General features: G+C 37.9%; 1 protein-coding gene across 1 annotated transcript in view; it reads right to left on the bottom strand.

Annotated features, from left to right (window-relative positions):
* MAST4 (microtubule associated serine/threonine kinase family member 4) overlaps positions 1-22121 on the bottom strand; it is a 314534-nt gene that overhangs the window by 215054 nt on the left and 77359 nt on the right. The window contains exon 3 of the mRNA XM_064438315.1: positions 13945-14066. Coding sequence (XP_064294385.1) covers positions 13945-14066 — 122 coding nt within the window. The remainder of the gene's footprint in view (positions 1-13944; positions 14067-22121) is intronic.

The following is a 22121-nucleotide window of genomic DNA, read 5'->3' as shown; positions in this document are numbered from 1 at the left end:
ACGTTATTGTCTCCACATCACTGCAAGCTCAATTCTCAATCACTATTTTATCATTCTAATCATTCAAGTTCAAGCTTTAAGAACTAGTTTCCAATTTCTCTAGGTCTCCTGCCAGCAGAACTGTGGCAATACATGATGTTGGATAAGGCTAATGCATGACTAATACAAAAAGAAGGTGAAGGAGATGGCTTTTAAACCAAGTTATTACTGAGGTACAGCACTACAGAAAGGTGGGAGAAAAATGTGGTTGTCTTCACTCTCACCTCCACCCCCCCAAAAAAACCCACCTGACAGCACTGAAGAGGAGATCAAATCAGAGTAAAGAAAGTTATATTCCTTGCAACTGTTAGCCTGCCAACTCCCAGGCTGCAACTATCTCACTACAAAACAGCCTAATAATTGCCAACACATATTTTTTGTTGTTTTATTTTTGCCAAGCAGCAGCTACCAGCTGCACTGCTTTACTGAGTGTTATGGGTTACCATCCTAGAAGGCTCAGTTGCAGTTTACGTAACAAACTAGTGTTTCTCTCAGCAACACTGCACAGTCCTAGTTTACTTTTTTTAAATTTCGAAGTTTTTATACCTTTTAAGACATCTTTGGATTCTAGAATGCAAAAGCTTAAATACAAATTTTTGTAACTCAGCAATGCTTCTTAAACATTTACTTTGCATACACTTCCATACCTTCCTCTTCAAGATTCTCAGTGCAACAAGCTTAACCTAATACGCACAAACGTATTAAAAAAAGTTGCAAAGGAAAACTACATGAAGCCAGTCACAGAATTTAACAAAGGAACAACTGAAACACCAGGCACTGAACCATACAGGCATATGGCTTTTTATTTTAAAACTGAAACCCCAAGGCTGCATCAGGTTCAAATCTACCTAGTGCCTTCAAGTTCAATGAGCTTTTCTTCTTAGCAAAAGACTTTTAATCTGATCTCAAAGTGAAACACGAACAACCTAGCAGATTCTTAACCAGTTTATACAATGCATAGCAATGATGGACCGTTCAAAATATATTGTTCCTGTCTCACCACAAATGCAAAGGCTCATGTAAAAGTAGCAGAGATTCCTGATATCCAATCTTCAGTAGTCCAATAGTTCATCTTCCTCACTGTATCTGGGAATAACTAAAAGCTTTCTATTCTACAGGGGTATTTGGTGCTGCAAGTAGTGGTTCAGACTGTAGCTCCACGAAATACATTCAGTAGTATGCATTGTAACTGGCTCACCAATCCAAAGAAACAGTATCTCTTTCGCCTTGCAATCTAGAGGCAAACATCAGGCTTAAAACAAAACAGAAAATACACAGAAATACAGAAACCCCATCTCAAACAAAAAAGTTTGTCACAGGTATGTTCTTGATCACAAAGGAGATTTATTTCATCCATGCAACCATGGAGTCTTGCAAAACCAGAAGAACGTAAGTCTTCCAGGAATGATACTTCAGAGCTGACTCTATAAAGCCTTTCAGAGCAGATGGCAGTAGCTTCCTATCCACTATGAATGAAATGTCACTCAAATTCTGGCAACATCTTTGACCATCTCCCAGAGGTGGATCCTACTTTGATTATTTCTTCGAAAGATACACCATAGGTCTTGAAGTTTTCAAACACAAAAACTGTATATTGAAACCTTTTGAAGTTATTTTTAAGCATAGATTAGAGCATAAACTGTCAAGGGAAGACGACACTACAGTTCCACAAAGGAGCCCAAGGTTATACTTCTGAATGATCGTAAGAGAAATTGAGCCACCTTTACATGCCACACCAAAATAATCATTCTCTGCATGTGAGTAAGAAATAACACAGCGATCACATCTCTGTTCAGTAGCATTCTGGAAATAGTTTCAGTTCCTAAAGGAATTTACTCATGATGTTTTACACTGAATTTCAAATACCCTAACAGGCACAATACATTTTTGTCTCTTCCACACACACAAAAAAAATAATCTGTAAAAACAGCTGTGTCCCCCAAAAGTTTTTAACCCTCCTGTTCATATATATCCACAACAAACCTTCCTCACTGTCACTCTGCAATGCTGTGAGACAAAGGAATTTCATTAGAGATCATAATGGTAACAGATCATCATGTGAAGTTACAGAAGCATGAAAGCAAAAGCCATGTATGATATTGGGAGCTGGAATATGTGCACATATTTCCTGTATCAGTTTGAAAATTATTGTGGAACTGAATCAAAATGAAGATGATCTTTAAAGAATTTTATATAGATCAACACCTTGCCATCTTGCATAAATCAGAACCTTATAGTATCACCACCTACTGTTACATTCCGCAAAAGTTTTCTTTAATGCAGTGCTTTTAATGTTTGGGGTTTGGTGGGGGTTTTTGGTGCTTTTTTTTTTTTAGGGGTGGGGGGTGTAAAAGCTACAGTATTTCATCTACATAGTCATTTATGCCCCTGTACACATTTACCTAATGTCCCTTTTCATGGCTTAGGAAAAGTATGGAATAAATGCTCCATGTGAAACCAACAGCTCCCTTTCACAGCTCAACATGATAACCAGTAGCCCTTGGGAAAAGAAAACAGACATGCTTCACCAGCCAAATATTTTCAAGGCACTGCACTTCCAATGAGTCCCCAGCTACAGCACGGAGAAGGCATTGCTGGCCTGACAACAAAACTGTGAGTTCTATTTTCCCATATCCCTCTTCAGTATTACAATCTTACCCATGCACACAGAGCAAAGCACACTGCTCCTTATACAGCTCTGTTGTATTTCAGACATAAAGACTTTTGGGCAATATACCCCACATGGATTGATAGAGTGCCATTCAATATGTGTTCACCACATTACAGAAAAACACATTCAGATAAGCCAAGCTGGTTTGCTGTGTATCCAGCTACTAGGTCCAGCAATGCATTAAGAGACATTTTACTATTCTTCTGAGCCACCGTATATTACTCAGAATACACATCATGAGCAGGGAGAAACTCAAGATTCTTCAGTTAGCTAAACGCTAATTCTCTTCTTCTAGAGGAAATAAATCTAGAGAAGTGGCAAGCCACAGGTCAGTGCAGGGGTGCAACTATTTCTTACACATAAAGAGGTACAGTTGACACTGGTTGTTTCTTAAAAAAAGAAATACTGTTGGTTTTCTGATTGTATCTTAAGGTTCTTGAAAATACACTGCTTTTTCATACTAAAGCACATACAGCTTGCCAACAGTCTCAATTATACCAATAAGAGTAGCCATGAGGAAAGGACACACATTCCATGGACAGCACAGCTACACACTGGGTTTTCATGCCACCTGCCGGACAAAATCCTACTTGCACCAACCTATTTCTAGTTTAGCCATTCAGAGGGCTTAGAAAGGTAATAAATCAGTCATAAAAGTATCCGAGGAAAAACAATTGTCACAGAAGCAAACTTATTTTTTAAATAAATAATCAGCCTCCTTTTCAATGACAGAAGATACAGGAGAACAGTGGTTACAATAGACATTTCAACTTCAGTGACTTTGCTTTTCACATCAAATACTCTGTTTCTTCCTGCAGCAAAAAGCATAGACGAATCACCAATCCAACCAAGATATCAAGCCCTCTGATTTTCCAAGTTTTCCATAATTATACAATAGCATAAAAGAAATTTATTTCTGAAAGCACAAGCACATCCTGAGTACAGTCTGTTTCTCTCACTGATCTCTTTTCAACAAGAACTGAGGAAATTACATGCATACCAAAATGTTCTTCCTTTTTAGAAAAGTTGCTGAACTACTTTTCTCAGTATTTCCCCAAGGAATGCCAAACAACAAACATACAGGAATTTTAAATCTGAAAGTTTGCAGTTCTACATTTCTAGCTATGTTTTCAGAGAACAAATAAAAAGTATCCTCTGAGTTGAGGAATTTTCTAATAACCAGCTCAACACAATAGTTTAGGTTCTGTATATGGAAAAGGAAGCACATTCTTAAAGCCTCATGGCAAAAGAATAACAATAGCAGTTGCATTCTGAGTAATCCCTCCTAGATACTTCGAAGTTTGGTTCTTACATGAAAACAGTAATAGGCAAGCTGCATTCCACATACTATTATTAACCTCTGGAAGGGTTTTAAGTTCTTGTTTTATTTTTAAGTCACTCTGAACAATAATGTATCTAGTCTCCTTTAGTTTGATGCCCCACTTTCCTTTTTAGAAGTATATAATCGCAACAGTGGCAATATTTTCTCAAGGACATAGCACATTAATGTACTTTCCCTTAAAGATATGTAATTCTTAATGTGTTTTAGCTTTTCCTTCCACTATAAGATTCAACACTTCCCATTACATGGTCATTCTTCTTCACAAAAGCATCGTCCTTCATTAGAGAGCAGCAGTTAAGCATTTCAACATTCAAATTAATTCAGAAGGTAGTTCACTTTGCTGAAGTTTTGACTCCCCATGGACCTATGATCCTTTACAAACCAGACAAACTACACAAGTTTGTAATTAAGAGGAATGCTCTCCTACTGATGACTAGTTTTAATTTGTCCCGTATTTGATAAAAAGAGCATGTATAACAAGCATACCAAAAAAAATATTTATTCACAGTTACAGGCTTCTGGAAAAGCAGCATCATACTAGGGAAGTTTGTCCAGGATATGCTTTCACTGTCCTTATAATTAATGAAATACACTGAGATCCAGCTCCACTTTAGTTGTAGGTTAGTTAATTTGAAATTCCTCTCTTTCCTCCCTTATTTACAGCAGGCAATCTTGTAATTCAACTTTGTTTCCTACCAGCAACTTACACCCTTTTTTGAATAGGTAACCTAACACAGAGAATTACGAATACCTCATCAGCCAAGTGTAGATTACTGTCAAGTTATTCCGTGCATTACAAAGCCAATCATAATTTCTGAATTTAACTGACCACATACTGAGTACCTTCCACTGCGCCACGTAACTACAGATATTCAGCAGTGATCAAGAGGTTAAATGTATTCAGGAGAGCATAGCAGTTAACCAATCTCCAGCTGATTATCACATCTTTTACTGAAGTTACACTAGGTCAACTCTAGCACATATCTAGGTTTCTTAGCCTCCACAACTTGATGAAAGAAAACTCTTAATAGATGCAATGATCTTACTGTACTATTGCTTTACTAGAAGTATCATGGAACTGGATATAGACATATACACAATAGGACATATTGTGATAAAAGAAAAAAGGAAGTAGGATGTTTTCTAGTATTACTGAGATGAAAACAGGTTTGGTGCTAAAAATCATCAGTTCACTGTGACAGCATACAGAAGAGTGGAACAAACATGTCTATTGCGTCTTACCAGTGATGTCAGAACAATTTAAATCAGTGTTATATTAGCCCAGGGGACAGCATGCAGGAATATTAACAGGTAACATAAGGTAAAAAAAATTCGAAGTCCACACTCCCAACTGCGTACACAGGACAGAAGCGCAATTTATAATAATACATTTGATTCCACATGAATGTACAAGAAAGTATGTACTAAAACCCAGAGGTACAAACACCAAGCAGCGTGTGCCAAGGCCAAACCATGGCAGTCAACCCACGTAAGGTTTTAGGTCAGTAAACTGCATTCGCTTTTAAGCCTAGAAACATAAAGAGATTAGAGGTAGCAGTGCGTCATCCAACACAAAAGTAGCTCTGCAGCATGTTCTCAAATTGAAAAACGCCTGCTGAAAAATCCTTGATATACACCTTTGCTTGTTTGGAACTAAGAAAAATCAAAGAGAAGGGACTTCCATTCCCAGTAGAGAGATCTGGATAAAGTACATTTCCCCCTCCCTGCTCCAGTGCCTGTAAGTCAGCAGTGTCATCCAACACAGTTTGAGTCTCTCTGTTTCGAGAGTTATAGCCATAATCAGAACCACGGGAGTACTTCAGCTTGAGGGATGAGAGTTATTGCTCCTAAATCCTCTGCCACATTACAATCACTTTGCGACTACCATAGGCACGAGGAAGTGTTGACATATAGAGAGGAAAACAAAAATGTTTCTTCATCAATTTAAAAACGGCTTTATATAGTTATCCCTTACTATAAGGATATGGCCCCACAGCAAAAAACTGAGCAGAAAATAATACTCTGCATCAGCTTCAAAGGAAAGTCCACCACTTTAGGCCAGACTTCACTAGGAAGTTTGAAGAGATCATTATTTGCATTTCTGTTAACTGATACTGCCACAGCAGATATCAAGCTTCCTACAGGGATAACTACACTCAAGCAGCCTAAGGAAAAAAATTTCTACAATCCTCAAGATTATGTTTCTTGACAATATATAGTTTCACTATTAAAATTCACATCAGTGGAGCAGTACCTTATCCTCTGCAGCATTTTTTTTTATTAATAATCTCATCATAATTATGCATAGCTACCAAATTGCTAGGACGGCTAAGAAAACCCAGAGAGGTTGTTACTGCTCCATAAGAACTCCAGTTAACACCCTAACCTACTGCTACCCACCCAGGCAACACAGAGAGACTAGACTCACTACGAGCTTATCAACATCTCTTACTATGCCTGCAGATCCTGAATGCAGACAGAAAGAATGTATACAACAATTTTGCTATACTTTATCTCGTTTATTTTGAAGTCAGAGCTGTGAGTGACATTAGTTTAAAATTTTATCGCATACTTCTGCGAGTAGAAATCAGACCATCAAGAGGAGATCTGTACATCAACATGCACTCCTCAGAGGAGAACCTCCTTGTAACTTGTTACTAAATATTTTCTCACTAAACGTCAAAAACTACAGATTATTCAGTGTTTGAATTAACATGTTAACTGGCTAGACAATGAAATCACAGCAGTCAGTCGCCTTCTGCTTTCTGTGATGGGGACCAGGAGATAGCATTATGGTTAAATTTTCCTAAATCCATCCCTGTGACAGTCATTTTTCCAGTCTCTTCTATTCCTGCTTTCCATGTCCTTTTTACCCTCTTTATCCCCCTCCCATTTCCACCTCTATAAATCCTTTAAGGGGTTGCAGAAGTTTTTGATCTAAGGGCAGAAAAAGTCCATCACTATATTCCTTAGTCTTATTCCTTGTTAGTCACAGATTGTAACATTTTATCCAGTTATCCTCTAAGCAAAGTCCAACAAGAAGCTGAGAAAGCTTGTATTCCCAGAAAGGCATATAATCTTCAAACACTATAAATGATTACATGCCGATTTCTTCTGGTTGCATAGCTCATTGCCAAACCACCATTACTCCCTTCTTTCCCATGTGGCTAATTTTATGAGCATGAAAGTTCATGGCCTCATTTTTCTAACACTTTCCACTTTAAAGAGATACTAGCAACACAATTCTAGATGGCGTTTTAAGATAACTATCGCTAACAGCACACACAAAGAACTCACATATCACAGTTAACATGCAGAATAAGCCCTTATTCGGAGTCACTTCTAACATTCAGTCAGAAGCTTTGGTTCTAGGGGTGAGGCACAACATTTAACCCAGCTTACTGATCTTGACTGTGCAGGTCCTGCAGACCAAATGAAGATCTGAAAGAATAAGGCATCCTCAGATGACAACACAGGCTAAGGAAGATAATTACAACAGCGCCAGCTTCTTCATTATCTAGAATTAGAAACTGGTCCTAGCTAAGCCTTTTCACTGTTCTGGGAAAGTCTCTTGTGAAGGAGGAATATCATTATATGGGATGCCTGGAAAATAGAAGCATGGTGTTCATGTGCAAAATAGGGATGTACTGCTAGTTCCTACACGCATTCGATCTCTACCGGTTTGTACCGTTAATAGGATACAGAAGAGGATTATACCTACTCTCATCTCTAATAAACTGTGCAAAGTACCTAGACTAAATGTCTCCTTTCAGTTCCAGAATATGCTTAAATACATGCTGTCAGCTGGAAGCTAACTGAGGCTGACAGGAGGAGACCTATTTCACCACAAAGCGGGTATGTTTGGAAGACAGGCTTGCAAGACTTTTTAACTGAGGTCAGTCTTCTTTGAGATATTATTATTTTACCTACTTTTCCCATTATTCTTTAACTAATGATGCTCTGTAGCGCGACATGTCTTCAAATCTGAGAAATCAAAAGCTCTCTATTGGAGGAGAATTAACCCTGGCCATCACCACTTCTATATTTCATCAACCAAGAACGAGCAAGAAAAGCATCAAAATTAATAAAGCCACTAGTTTTAATGAGACAATTTAGGAAAGGAGTCAAACATCTAGAACTCTGTCAAGCAATTGACTCTACAATTGTGTTTTAAACCCAAATGTGCAGAGACTATTTTAAAAATAATTATGTAGACAAATAAAGATATATCGATATTTGAAACAGAGCGCCCAGTCATCAACTTCTTGCATCAGTTTGTCAGGAAGTGTTACAGTTTCACAGGTCTGGACCAGGTCTACTCCAGCCTTTTGCTGTGCACAAATATTGAGTATAAAGGAGTGCTATGAAGATGGATGTTTACTTCCCTCTACTACTAAATTAGAACTAACTACTGAATTAGAACCGCAATTAAGAATTTGTTCGAAGGCAAATACAGACAAAGGAATATGAATGCAAATACATATTCATGGGTAAGGAGTTACTGAAATAACATTCACAGGGGAGAACAACTCTATAGTCTTAAAAGCTAGAAGCAATTGAAGCATGGAAAACCTGCTACCATTACTTGGAAATTTTAGCATTTTGTAGGAATAAATACTTTTTATACCATTTATGGTATAAATGGTATAATTTTTATACCATTTTTAAAAGATTCTCAGTGATTAGTCTTAGACGTTGAGCTAGTTTTAAGTCAAACAATAATACCACATTCAAATCTAAACACTCACTCAACATTCAAATAACTTCCCCAGTTGAAACTCAGTATTTCTGAAGTCTGGCTAAATATTTTGGGGCGATTTTTTAGACAGACCCAGGATTAGCTGCTTAGACAATTTCTATAATATCTTTGTGTTTCTCACAAATGCCATCCTTGTGCATGTTCATTAACTTACAGAGTGCTAAATAGCTGCTCACAGACACAACCAAGGATCTGGATCCCTGGACAGGAAGAGCTAAAGTTAAAAGCAACCAAGTTTCAGATGCAGGTTCCTCTTGCTCTTAAAGTTTATTTTAAAATAAATTCAGCTACGCCTGATACTCATTAGATAAAACTGAAAACAGACAATTAATGGTTTGAAACATTCCCTACAATTCTAAAATAAAACATTTAAATACAGGCCTTTTTTTAATTATGTGGTTTGCCCGAGCACAATTGATACTGTCATTCACTTATCTAACCAATTAGTGTTTCTAAAGAATGCATTTTATTTGTTTGCAATCATTTATTATCTAAGCTATAATTTTGCAGCTTCTCAGGCAACAAAAGGCTGTCTTGCATCTGGGAAATAAAACACACAAAAGGGTGTTGGTGTGCTGTTTGAATACATGCAATTACTGGTAGTTACATTCTAATTAGCATAATTAGTTTTGAAACAGTTCTCATAATAACTGTCAACATTATGTCAATTTAGCTGAAGTTAATGGCATATTTAACAAAGACACACTTACTCATTTTCATTATTATACTATTTAAAAGAAAGGAGGAGGCAAAGCGCTTTCTGAAGTAAAACTGCTTTTCACTGAACATTTCTTATATTGTTTCCTTTCAGCAATCTATCTTATAAAACAGCACTTTATATAATTACCACCCTCCAGCTTCCGTAAACCGTTCTTACAAATTAACACTGATAAAGTGGCAATAAAAAGCAAGCACACCAAAGTACTGATGCTTGCAAATTCAGTCTTCTGTTGTTTTGGGGAAGGCAACAATATTTTGGCAGTTGGTGAGGAGGGGAGGAAGTTGGGGGCAAGGGGAAGGATCAAGAGGTAAATCTTGAAAAAACTGAAGAGGTAAATAGTATGCTAAAAAGTAGCAAATGCTTCTAGTCATGCCTAAACATCCCTTCACTGCTTACCACGAAAGGGCATAAGCCATTCATAAAGGCCAGGCTTACCCTTTCTCCAGTTTTGGTAAGTCACTAGATACTATTAAAGTAGTCAAAGATATTCCATTATTAAACCAAGTAATTTAGTCATTTAACTGACATCTTCCAGTCTCCAAGAAGAAACAACATACCATTTGGAGTTTGCTTTCCTCATACCATGAATAATCATCTTCCACAAGAGAAGGAACGGCCCCCTATGCTCAGTACTTACCATAAAGCTGAAGTTACACAGCCAGTCTTGAATCAGTTTAAAAGCCAAGTGTATTACAATGTACGTGTTTCATTTGAGGATCTTGTTTGTAGTGTAATTTTATTAAGTGGATATTTCAAAGAGCAAGTTACCATTCAGTAGTCATGAAATATACTGTCTTAAAAAGCAATCTGGACTGTGAGAAGTCTTTTTAATTTATATAAAACATAAGCAAAATGAAAGACTTCATGCTCCTTGAAGCAGGAGATTACTTTTTTATTAAAAAAAGAAACACACCAAAAAAAATCAACCAAAATCAAACCAAAACAAAAAAAAAACCAAACACCAAACAACAACCAAAAAAAACCCACCAGAACAGGAGTTTCCTAGTTTGCTATTAATCAATAGTGAAGACAAAGCAAATCTAAGAAATTTTACCCAACTAATGTGGACAAATTATTTTCCTTTCATCTACACATTTATCATCATGTATTATAAAGGCACCTTATGTTCAGGTTTCTACTGTTTTTACACATGAGCTATACAGAAAAACTTAAAATCAGGAACTTCCTTTCAATCCATGCCACTCAGATAAAACATATTTCTGCCTATAAAATGCTAAGTAATTGCTCAGTTTCAGACTCATTATCATAATTTTAAGCACATCAGCTTATTACAATGTAATATTAACAAAAATGGCTTTATTTCTGTTTCTTTTGAACTATTTTCCCAAAATTCTGCTAGCAGTAATAAAAACAGACAACTCACATCAGAAGTGGAGATGGTGTTTGTAAACACTTGTGGAGTTGCGAGGGGCTGGGAGAAGACAGGAGAATCACTCCCAAACTTTGGACACTGAATGAGGCAGCTAACTCCCAAACCCCTTCAGTAGAAAAGAAGTGCTTTCAGGGGCCAGTTCACCCTACCCAGAAATAGATGCCAGAAATCAAGCAAGACAACTGTCAGCCTACAGGGCAGGACCAGTCGGATAAGCCAGCTCTACCACAGTTCCCATACACTCCTGCAAAACTCAGCAGAGACACATACTATGAATTGCCTTCCAGCAGCATGTATTGTTCTCCACTGACTATAGAGAGGAAGCGACTGACCAGTCCAACACTTGACCTGCAAGAACATCCTAAAGCTTCACCTATCTATTTGGTGTTGAAGACATTATGTATCATTTTCTTAAAGTTTCTAAGTCCATGTTAATACTCTCTGCAGACTCCCATTGTCTGCGTGATGACCACAGAATCTGTCATGGGCGGCTCAACATGCTCCTGCCAGAGTAGAAGAGTAACAAGACTTAGCTACCTCTGAATTAGAAGCCACCAGCAAATCCAAACCACTGCCCATCCATCTGAAAGAATCAGAATTCCCCATACACCTTACACAGTTCTACACAGAAACTGTACTTTTAATTTATAGTCCAACTGCCTATATTACAGTGGTGAATCATGCATAGCTATTGAGCTTGATCTAAAGCAACACCTGCAGCCCATTTTTAATCAATATTCCATAAGTCACTTAAAAATCTATTATTTCCTACAGAAAAGATTTACATCTGTGACACAGTAAGTAATCTAGGGAAGTTTTTTTTTTAAATTGACAGAAAAAGGGAGAAGTAAAGTTTTTTTACCCCTGCTCACTGTCAGGTCCACATCAGCTGTGTATCAACAACAGCAAGAACGATCAGTCCTAGTAGAGGAACTAATAATGGGCTAATATTTTTTTAGGTGAGTCAGACATTTAAATCACTTTGACTCAGACCATGAGCGGCTATATGGAAATTCTTCACGCAAATTTCTTCCACATAAGGCCAAACTCTCCTAAATATAATTAAAAGCTCCCATTACTAGAACATAACAACAGGCCTCCAAAACGCAACTCTGTCAAAGGACAGAACCAACACCAAAAAGGGGAGGAGGGGGAGTGACCCCTAACTTATGGCCCCTTTTAAGCAAAGGCCAGAGAGTCTTTCAGAAGTCTGACAGCAAAGCATTTGTCAAAGGAGTCTTGAGAAGATCTCTGCCTATGTGACAATGTAACCTTAACCTCCTTAGGAGGCAAGTCTGATCAGCAGTTCCAGATAAGAAATAAATACTTCTGAGGAACCTGCAACTCTGCCCTGTGCACAATCTGCTTGGACTTCCCTAGAAGGCTTTCGCCTGCTTTTGCACCAGCATGAAAGAAGCTGCAATTAAGCACAGATAAAAGATGTGGAGATACTGCAAACAAGTAGTCTGTGGCAGACAAATGTGCCATAAAACTTGATTGGTGATGAGTGAAAGGCCCTTAAGGAAGCATAGCTCACTGCATTTTTCATTAGTCTGTTGTTTTATGACCACTTAAAATACTTTTTGTCAAAATGCTGCTGATTCTTCCTCTTCGTATAAGGCTAAGCATTACACCAAAACAAAAGCACAATGTTGCTAGTAGCATGACACCTCATAGTTGTGCAAAGAGAAACAGGTAATCAAATAGCAACACAGCCCTTTTTAAACTTAGTTAATTTGGGTCATTAGAAATTATTTTTTAATTCCCAACTACAGAAAAGAAGGAAAAAATGTAGTTTTGATGCAATTTCAGTTGACTTCTGATCACTCATCTACTTCGCTTTTCATGTCAAGTATACATAAGCCAAATACTTCCTTCACAATGAACTACGCTTCTCCTAATAAACTAGAAAACAAAAATACGCAGGTTGATACTTAGTTCCTTGGTAAATATTAGGGCTCAAAGCACAGAACTTGCAACAGAATCAAGTGTTTGTAATAAGCATGGAGTCCAACAAACTACGCCTGCCCCAAACAGCCACAAATAGCTAACAGCACCCCTAAGCAGAAACCATGATTACATTTGTAAGTGCAGGTTTGTTGCACTTGAAGTGAAATACTATTTCAGATAGATTCCTGGAGAAAGCAGCCACCTAACATACCAATATGGTATAAAAAACTGGCATGGTAGTATCTGTTGAGCATTGTCTGTTCATGGCCTTCTTTAGCCTGAACATTTTTTTTTTTAAAAAAAAAAGTTTCCCCGAGAAACTAGGCATGGAACAGCAAAATTTTAATAACCAGCCAAAAGGCAAAAAGCGTGGGGGGAAACATTAACAAAACTTTTCTGCTTTTTTTATACAACATGAAATATATGCATTCAAACAAGTGTTTGAAGAAAACAATACTCTAGTATACGGGGTCCTCATTAAATTTCAACACTTCTTAAGATCTTAATATTAAGAAGCACAAAGCAGCATAATGGATGCTTGAAAACAAAAAGCTGAAAGTTCAAGTGTATGAAGCATCTCTTCCCTTTTCCCTTCCCTTGTCATTTTATCTAAAAGGCTTCATTAAGCTCATGCTTCATACACCCACGTTTTTCTGAGGACAGTCTTGCAGAAAGTGGATACAAAGACGCTGATAAAAAGAATGCACAGGACAAAGGACAATTACCTTCTATTGCTGCTTTAAAAAGCATGCCCTTTGGGTTTGTTTTTTTTAGGAAAGGAACCATTTAAATGCAAACAGATGTATTAATGCAACATTCAGCTCAGACTTTATGCAAAATCCAGTAATCCAGTTCAGAGTTACTGCTGCCATAAATGTTATTCAGCTGCACTCAACATATTAAGTAACGGTGTATGCAGGAATCCATCAGGTACTTTAGAAATCCACGTTAAGGAAGAAAGAGGTTCATCTGGAAATAAACTCTGGTTTGATCACTACCCCACCACCAGTAGATATAGAGATGCAATATATTTTTTGTACACTTCTAGCTTTGAAAAAAAATTACTCACCGAACTAGCAGTAAGTGAAGGTGCTGACTGCCCAAGTGCTTGGTAGCGCATGCGAACAAGATTAGAGGTTTCTGCAGGCTGCCACAGCTGCTGTACAGTTGCATTGGGAAGTAGATACTTGCCTGTCAAGTTAAGAAAGAATGTGTTAAAATATAAAATGTATCAGATAAGGCAATGCAATGGACACCGTTTACTATACAGTAATGCCCTCACCATTCTAAAACATTTGTTTCTTTCACTATAGACCTGACCAAAGGGGATTCCATCAAAACAGAATTCCTACTATTCACTTGTTAGCCCTTCACCTCACCCTTCCACAAGCTACACTTCTCTTAGGCAAATTAATTTTTTCAGTATTCTCAAGACTGTACCTTTTTCCTACCTAAAACACAATTAATGGAACAAGATGCAAACATCCAGAATGGTGTGCCTGAACCAAAGAAACCTAAATTCCGAAGGGTAGCCAGAAAAACAAACAAAAACAAGAAAAACAACCCAAACAAAATCATATCTACCTATTGAAGGAATAAAGGTTCTGAGTCCAAGGTGCAAAGTGAAGTTTATTGGAATAAGGCACTTACTATGTGAATAACAATTACACCACCCTGTGAGTGGGGACTATTCTGCTTCTATTCCAAAAATCCTTATAATCTACCTAATAGGTATCACTTGATTCCCAAGAAAACATCTTTACCTCGCATCCCAACTAAGGGATGATCACCAAGGTGCAGGCCAGCCATTACACAAGAGTGCTGGCACGGGGCTCTCCAGGAGCGGTTGACATACCCCTCCTTGGTGGTTGCTGTGCTTACTGCCTAGCAGTGTCATTTCACTGTGGCCAGACAAGCTTGGGCCTAGTGCAACGGAAGGTCAGACCCCTGATGAAAGCACTGCCAGGTCTGGGATCATCTCCCCACAGGTACTAATTAAGCAGGAAGTATCTCTGGCACAGGAAGCTCCTGAGCTGCAAACCAGCAGCAGGGAGAATACTCAGGAAATTATATTAAGAGGGCAAGAATGTAGTGATTCTGATCCTTATTGCTTACTTTCAGCCACTGTCAAGAAACAGTACAAGAGGCTGTATATGGGTCTAAGCAAATACGTCCACCTTAAGTTCTTAATTATCTCTGAAAATAATGCAGAAGTGAGAAAATCACACTAGTAAAGCAACTGATTTATCTTAGAAGACCAGCAAGCTGATGCAAAGTGACAATTCAAAAGGTTTTTTTAAATCAAATCTAGGTTCAATCAAAATCTTGCATTGTGTTTTGAACAGCTCAGATGAAAACAATCTTCCAAACCACTTGTCCTAAACATTTGTTTCCTGAAATTACTAATTCCCACCTCACTGATCTTGTCACCTCAGAGAACTGTGGAGTGGGTATGTGTGTGACCATTGACACAGGATTTGCACCCTGCTAGATGGGCACAGGTTTGCCAGGAAATCAGAGGCCTCAGCTTCATAACCTTATTTTTTAACAGCAGGTCCACAGAGAGCTGCTGAGGTCTCTGGAAAAGACTGTCTTGGGAGCTAGAGAGTTCCCAAGCAGCAGCACCAGATAGTCTTTTTAATGCTTCCCAATTAGTCTTGAAAATGTGCTATTGTTTTTTGTTATACTGGTAAAGCAAAACACAGACATTTTTCACCCAGTTTACTAACACCTTGCCCAAGACTAGAAGAAAAATCTACAAGAAAGCTGTGGTTTTGTGCTCAGTTATCCAGGATAACATTTTTCAGAACTGGAAAAAACTGAATTAATTTCCATCTGCTCTCTGCCTGTTTCTATCAAATTCTGGTTATCTTTTTATATAGGTTAACACCATCCTCAACTAAAAGGATGCCATATAAAAAGTTTACATGTGGGCATTGATTGCAATGTTCACATCTTTGATATTCCACTGATGTCAATCCTGGAATATGCCAGTGACCTGTACAGTCAGTTACAACTTTATCTACCACCCCAAAAGGTTAATTCCTTCTCAGCTAGGTAGGAAGAAAGAATTAAAAAGTGACTGGAAAAAACTCAGTTATATATACCTTGCATTTAAACAGGTATGTTTTATTTCTTCAATGCTTTCTATATCAAAAGAGATCTATGCATTTTCTTTACTTGCTTTTTGACTCCTCTCCTGAGAGTCATGGTAAGACGAGGTTCTTGGAATTACACCAGATATTTCCTAGTGCTGGTTCCCCAGTTACAAAAGTCTCTCAGGCTAGAATGCAGACTATAAACACTGTAAAGAAACTATGCAAGAAGGCTCCTAAAATGCCAGCAAAGTCAAGACAACTCCAAACAAGACATCGTAGTAATACCAGGAAGTGATGGTAACACCAGTAAAATGCTTTGGCAACACCTATTTTGTCACGTAGGCATACATTACACAAATCACTCTTAGAAACTCTGTATTAAGCCACTCCAGAAGCCACCAGAAAAATTAGTTAAATAAATTGCAGCTTGATGACTGTAGCATAGTCTTAGTGCATTTTATCATCATAGGACTCAATACTTGAAAAGTGATAGAATTTTCTTCTGATCTTTAGAACAACGGAGAATGCAAACAAGAAATAGGTCTGTTTTAATAAAGCTTGTTCTAAAACCAGTGAAGAGCATCACTCTTTGGTTAACCATGCACTTTCTAGTAAGGGTTTGAAACTAGTCTAAATCCATTGTCAGACACTAGGCCTTTCCCAGACTGCACTAATTTTCATTTCAGACGAATCCCACTGAGCTTCCCAAGAAAAAAACCTGAAAGCAATAATTTGTATGTTGTCCACAAATTAATCTATTTTTGTTTAGGTTTGGTTCCCAAGCCAAAAAGGTTTAAATTACAAGTCAATGAAGTCTAGGAGGAGAAAGGCATATGAGGAAAAAAAAGTGTTGTTATTATTAATGCCTGTACTTACTTTTTTTTTTAAGCAGGAGCCAGACCCAAAACGTGGAGAGCTAATATTGTGATTCCTATTCATGTCAGTCACTCAGAGTAGAGCACATGGTACTTTACCATGTGTGGGGCTATGCCGACATAGAACATCTCTAATAGGCACCTTTGTTCTTTGTGCTTTACAGACATCTATATTTTATTTAGTTTTTATCTTGCTCAAACATCTGAAAGAAAGTCTAAGATATTTTGGTACAGAAGCTAGAGGAAAGGCAATCCTACTCTTTATGACAACAAAATCTGGTAGTAAGCGTTTCCTTCAACCCTAAGGTTTTCCCTTACTGACAAGAAAGCAGAGTAGATTAATTTAGCATCAGTGTCTCCACTGTAAGAATTCACTTAATATTCTATTATTTCTCTTGCATGACTAACCTCTAGAAATATTGAAAATAATGTTGAAGGGCCCATGGAGCAGCTAGTTAAGTAGTCGACAGAATCAAAATTGCCAATGAAAACATGAGCACGTGTGATGCTGGGATGATGTCTCCTCCCATCCTTAATCCCAGCAGAAAACTTGAGGGCATTTTACAATATACTGAAATTAAGGCTAGTGTAGCAGACTGTCTAGAACTCCAGTTCTTTTCATAGTACATCCATACACACGTTTAAACACAGAATTGGCATATAATAAATATGCTTTTTATAGAAGCAAAAATAGCCATGGCTTATGCAAAAACATGGTAACAGATAAATCTCGTCTGGGAAGAACACTAACCTTTACGCAGAGATACACTACCAGGAGAGGAGCAGTTACCATCAAGAACGCCAACTGCACCAAAATATCCAGAAAATAACAACGGTACTTTTAATACTATGCATCTTAAAATGAGAAAAGTTGGACATATTTTACAGGAGTGCAATGAGGCTTTTTCGTTTCCAAAATCAAATGGAACATCAACATTTCTTATAGAAAAAAATTTCTTCCAAAACTCAGCCTGCTTTCTTTGAAGGATTAGGGCTCAACTGCACTAAAACACCACACAGTGGTGCAGGCAGTCCCTGCCTGCAATGAATTAGTCAGCAACTCTCCCTTGGTTCCTCCATTTAAAAAACAAACAAAAAAAAAAACCAAACAAACAAAAAAAAAAACCAAAAAAAACAAACCAAAAAAAACCCACCACCACCACACCCACACAACACCAAGCCCCAACCCACACTATAATCCCCTCACACTATCCGCTCCTCTTCTTGCCCCTATAGTACTCCTACAATTTTTCCTACTACAGTTTCATTTATAATTGTATGCATTTTTCCCCTTTTACGTTTTCTTTAATAACACCTTGAATTTACACATATCCACACTTTTCCTCCGTTATGTGATTTGAATATCACCATTACATGTAAAACTTGAGCTGAAATGCATTATTGATTTTCACACTGCATTCATTTCTGCCTTCAGGTTTAATACTCCAGTGACCTTCCTTTTTGAGTGAACTGACTCATGGAGAACAGAGAGGAAGCCTTCACCTCAGCTCCACCTCATCCCTTCCATCTTAATTCAGCATTTTGGCCATATACGGCACACAAACACTGCCAGTGTCCAGGGTAATCTCCATCTAATAACAGACCATTGCCACGCTCTTAGTAATTTTCTTACTACTTTCTTCAGCTATTGATACAGAGGAGCCATCTACTGATACAGAGGAGCCATCTACTGATACAGAGGAGCCATCTACTGATACAGGTCCCCTGCTGCTGTCCCATTCTATCCCGAGATGGTTTTTGGCTTCCTCCTGTGCCTTCTGCAGAGGCTTTGCTGGCATCTCTGCCACCCTTCCCCTTCCTGTGCCTGAAACTATCAAGACAGCCTAAAGTCACAGCACTGTTTGTGACCAATGACATCTCTTCCCACATCTGAATGTGTTCCTAATTAGTCCAGCACATTTATCAAAACACATTTCAATAAAGGTGACTTAAGTTGATTATGTAATGGTAATAACTTAAGCATTATTTAATTAATAAGCATTACATAATCGTTGGTGGACGAAGGGAATACATCACTAGAGTTCAGCATCATCTTCCCCCCCTTGAACTTGCCTCTCATATGTCTAGCTTCCTTTATAACGGATATTTATAGAAAATCCAAACAATCTTTGCCACTTCTTTCTTCTGTTGCATCCAGTGTGTGTATGCTTTACTGTATAAGGCAAAAAGGGACTAAAAAACCATATACGCTACCTCAAGGATGAGTCACAGAAGATGGGGTTTGCTTTATTCTAACTACAAACACCATTCCTACTGCTAAAATATTACTCTCCTTCCTCTCTCCCTCTCAAATCCATACCCCAGTAGGATGGCTGAGAATTTCTAAATGAGCTTTAATCTAATACCTATAAATCTTCAAGTTTCAATTATAATTTAGAAAATATTTGCCTCAAATCTCCAGCAGTCTGATGTTTTAACAATTGCATATGATAGAGAAAGCCTTCTGGCATCCAAATAAGTTTTTGCCTTTACAGAAGTACTTAGGGCACTGTAGACGGCACTGCTGGAAAGTCTGTTTTGTAATTAGTCAAAACGTAAAGATAAATACAAACGAAGCATCTTGAAAGTTTTTGATGGAAATATTTTGTTATGAAAATATTAGAAGCAGTTCTCCATTACACAACTGTGAATGGAAAAAAGGTATGTACTTTGCTAAAATGGATGCATCAGGATTTGGGCTGACAGTAACTATGGACACAATTAGTCCAAAGCAGAAGCTGTGCATATGATTACAGCCCACCACAGGCTGAACTGAAGGAAGAATCAATGTGTTTGTGTTAGCTGCTGTGAAATAGCAGCCTTCAAAATAGCCTTTTACCATCCTGACATCTTTAAGGCAAGGGCCAAGAAATACTTATTTCAATTATTTTGATAAATCAAGTATACATATTTATAAGTGCTGATTATTTATGACCAATTCAGAAAGATAGATCCTTCTCCCTCGCTACTTTGAAGAAAAAGCCAACACAAACTGATCTTATCTCAAGAGCTGACCTTTGTGGTCAAGTCAGGTTTGCCAAGTACAGTTTCGCGTGGGTTGCTCACTTCACACCTCTCTTTGGGGAGCGTTACGAGCACGAGCTGCCTCAGAACAACAGCAACAAGCCATGGTGGAAGATGAAACTGGACCCAGCTGCAGATCGCTCAGGGTCACAGAAATGCACTGAAAGGAAACACAGGTACTTCCCCCTTTTCCGACTCCTTCTGCACAGCCGCAGCACATCGCAGAGCAGCCACGGCCATGCAAATATGCCCCTGGGCAGTGGGAGCAGCAGGAAGTGGTAGCCAAAGCTGGAGGCAATGTACCATCACTTTCACTCTCAGATACATGAAGCATCACTACAGCTTCAGAAACCTGTCAGGTGAGAGGCAAAGAGCCCCCCACATTAGTATTTTACCATCAGGTTAGGGCACTCTGCTTTATTGCTTCAAATTTAACTGCTGTGGACAGTAAGAAATGATGTGGAGGCTGTAAATTTTAGGATCTATTCTCACATCAGTGCCCAGGGAATTAAAGCCCATAATTCCCATTAGCAGTAATTGGAAAGTAAAAGAATAATGTATGGATTTAAAGCCATCATTAGGAAAATTTTCAATATTTTGCCTTATTTTAATGTGGCTGCAGCAACAAATTTTACTTAAATTTCAAATTACTACCAGCAGGCAAAAAAAGAGTTACCATTTTTTTCATGTCTCATTTATGGCCCAACACTTAAGAAAATTAGCATGTTTTGTGTACTACTCAGCTGCACGTGGTTGAAGTTAATAGACGATGCCCACTTCCCAGTCTGATGCAAGAGGTGGAATTTTTCTTTCAACCAATCTGCCCACTAAACATAACAGTACTCAGTTAAGCCTGTAATTACAACCAACTCAGTTATAATTTCTTTTGTTACTGGACAAGAAACCCTTGTAAATAATCTTATTACACTTGCAGATTTTTCACTCTTTGATGCACTACAAAATCTCCTTAAAGTGCTCTATCTTGATTTCACTTTCTAAAATTAGATTAATAAGTAATATCTGGTCATGCATGAAATATGAAATAAATGTGGCCCACCAAAGGCAAAACTTCAGGGTGAGATTATGATCTTAAAAAAAAAAAAGTAGTAAATCCATCTGAAAATCTCACCAATATTGGCAAAACTTCAATGGGGAGAAGACACATCTAGTTTTGGACCAGAAACTAGTAGGATGCTGGTTTAGATCTGTATCCAAAACATACATTAAAAAAATCAAGCATCCATTAACTACAAAGGTATTCAGAAACAAGACTGTTTATAAGTCAATTACTAAGAATAACTCGTCACATACAGTTAGCTTTCCTCCCAGAAATAAATACCATTTCCATGGTTGGAACAATTTCTATCACTGAAAGACACTTAAAAGACCACACAGAATTTTCTTCATATGGAAATTATTCAAGTTGCTATGCTAACAGATATTTGCCAAAGTTACATTTATATTTTGATGATTTGCAATCTATTACTGAAGTACTGTGACAGCTATAAAATATTTGAAAGGCATTGGGATCACCAGAAAATCTCTCTAGTTTTATTTACATTTGGGGGGTGAGGGCAGTGTTTGGGTTTTGGTTTTGGGGGTTTTGGTTTGGAGGGTGGGGGTTGGTTTTGTTTCTGAGGGGTTTTTGTGGGGTTTTTGTGGGGTTTTTGTTTGGGTGTAGTTTGTTTGTTGGTGGGTTTTTTGTTTGTTTTTTAAGTTTTCCATACCAAAAATGTATATCACAACAGCAGTGTTAGCCAGCCAGTGACACTACATGATAAAAAACCCTTACAGTCTGATGTTACCATCTACAACCCTACATCCACATGTCCCAACTCTACCAAAATACAACTCAGCAAAATAATTAGTTGAGGATATCTTATTTATCGGTGAGCTCAGAGATGGGACCATTCTGTGGCTTCCTTTTCTTTATCTTACCAAATAGAGCCTTTTTCCCATACTTCTAACACGTACTCCCAAACTTAGACTGCCAGTCCATTCCACAACACAACCCTAATACACAGATATTCCTGCTTCCCTTTCACCTTTTTTTCCAGTTTATACCTGGTCTAGAAAAAATTTGAAGGGCCAGTTCTGAAACTCTGATAATAAGAGAAAAAACAGAAATAAGTTCAGTCTGAACCTTGATGCTACCAAAAGGACATTAAACTGGACTGCATCTAAGTGATGATGAGATAGTTGTATTGCTCCTTCTGATATACAGTCAATTTTGCAAAAACAAGAATCCT

The sequence above is a fragment of the Phalacrocorax carbo genome, chromosome Z (genome assembly GCF_963921805.1).
Source record: "Phalacrocorax carbo chromosome Z, bPhaCar2.1, whole genome shotgun sequence".
Classification (NCBI taxonomy): Eukaryota; Metazoa; Chordata; class Aves; order Suliformes; family Phalacrocoracidae; genus Phalacrocorax; species Phalacrocorax carbo.
The sequence above is the reverse complement of the archived record's forward strand: the minus strand, read 5'-3'. Positions and strand labels throughout refer to the sequence as shown.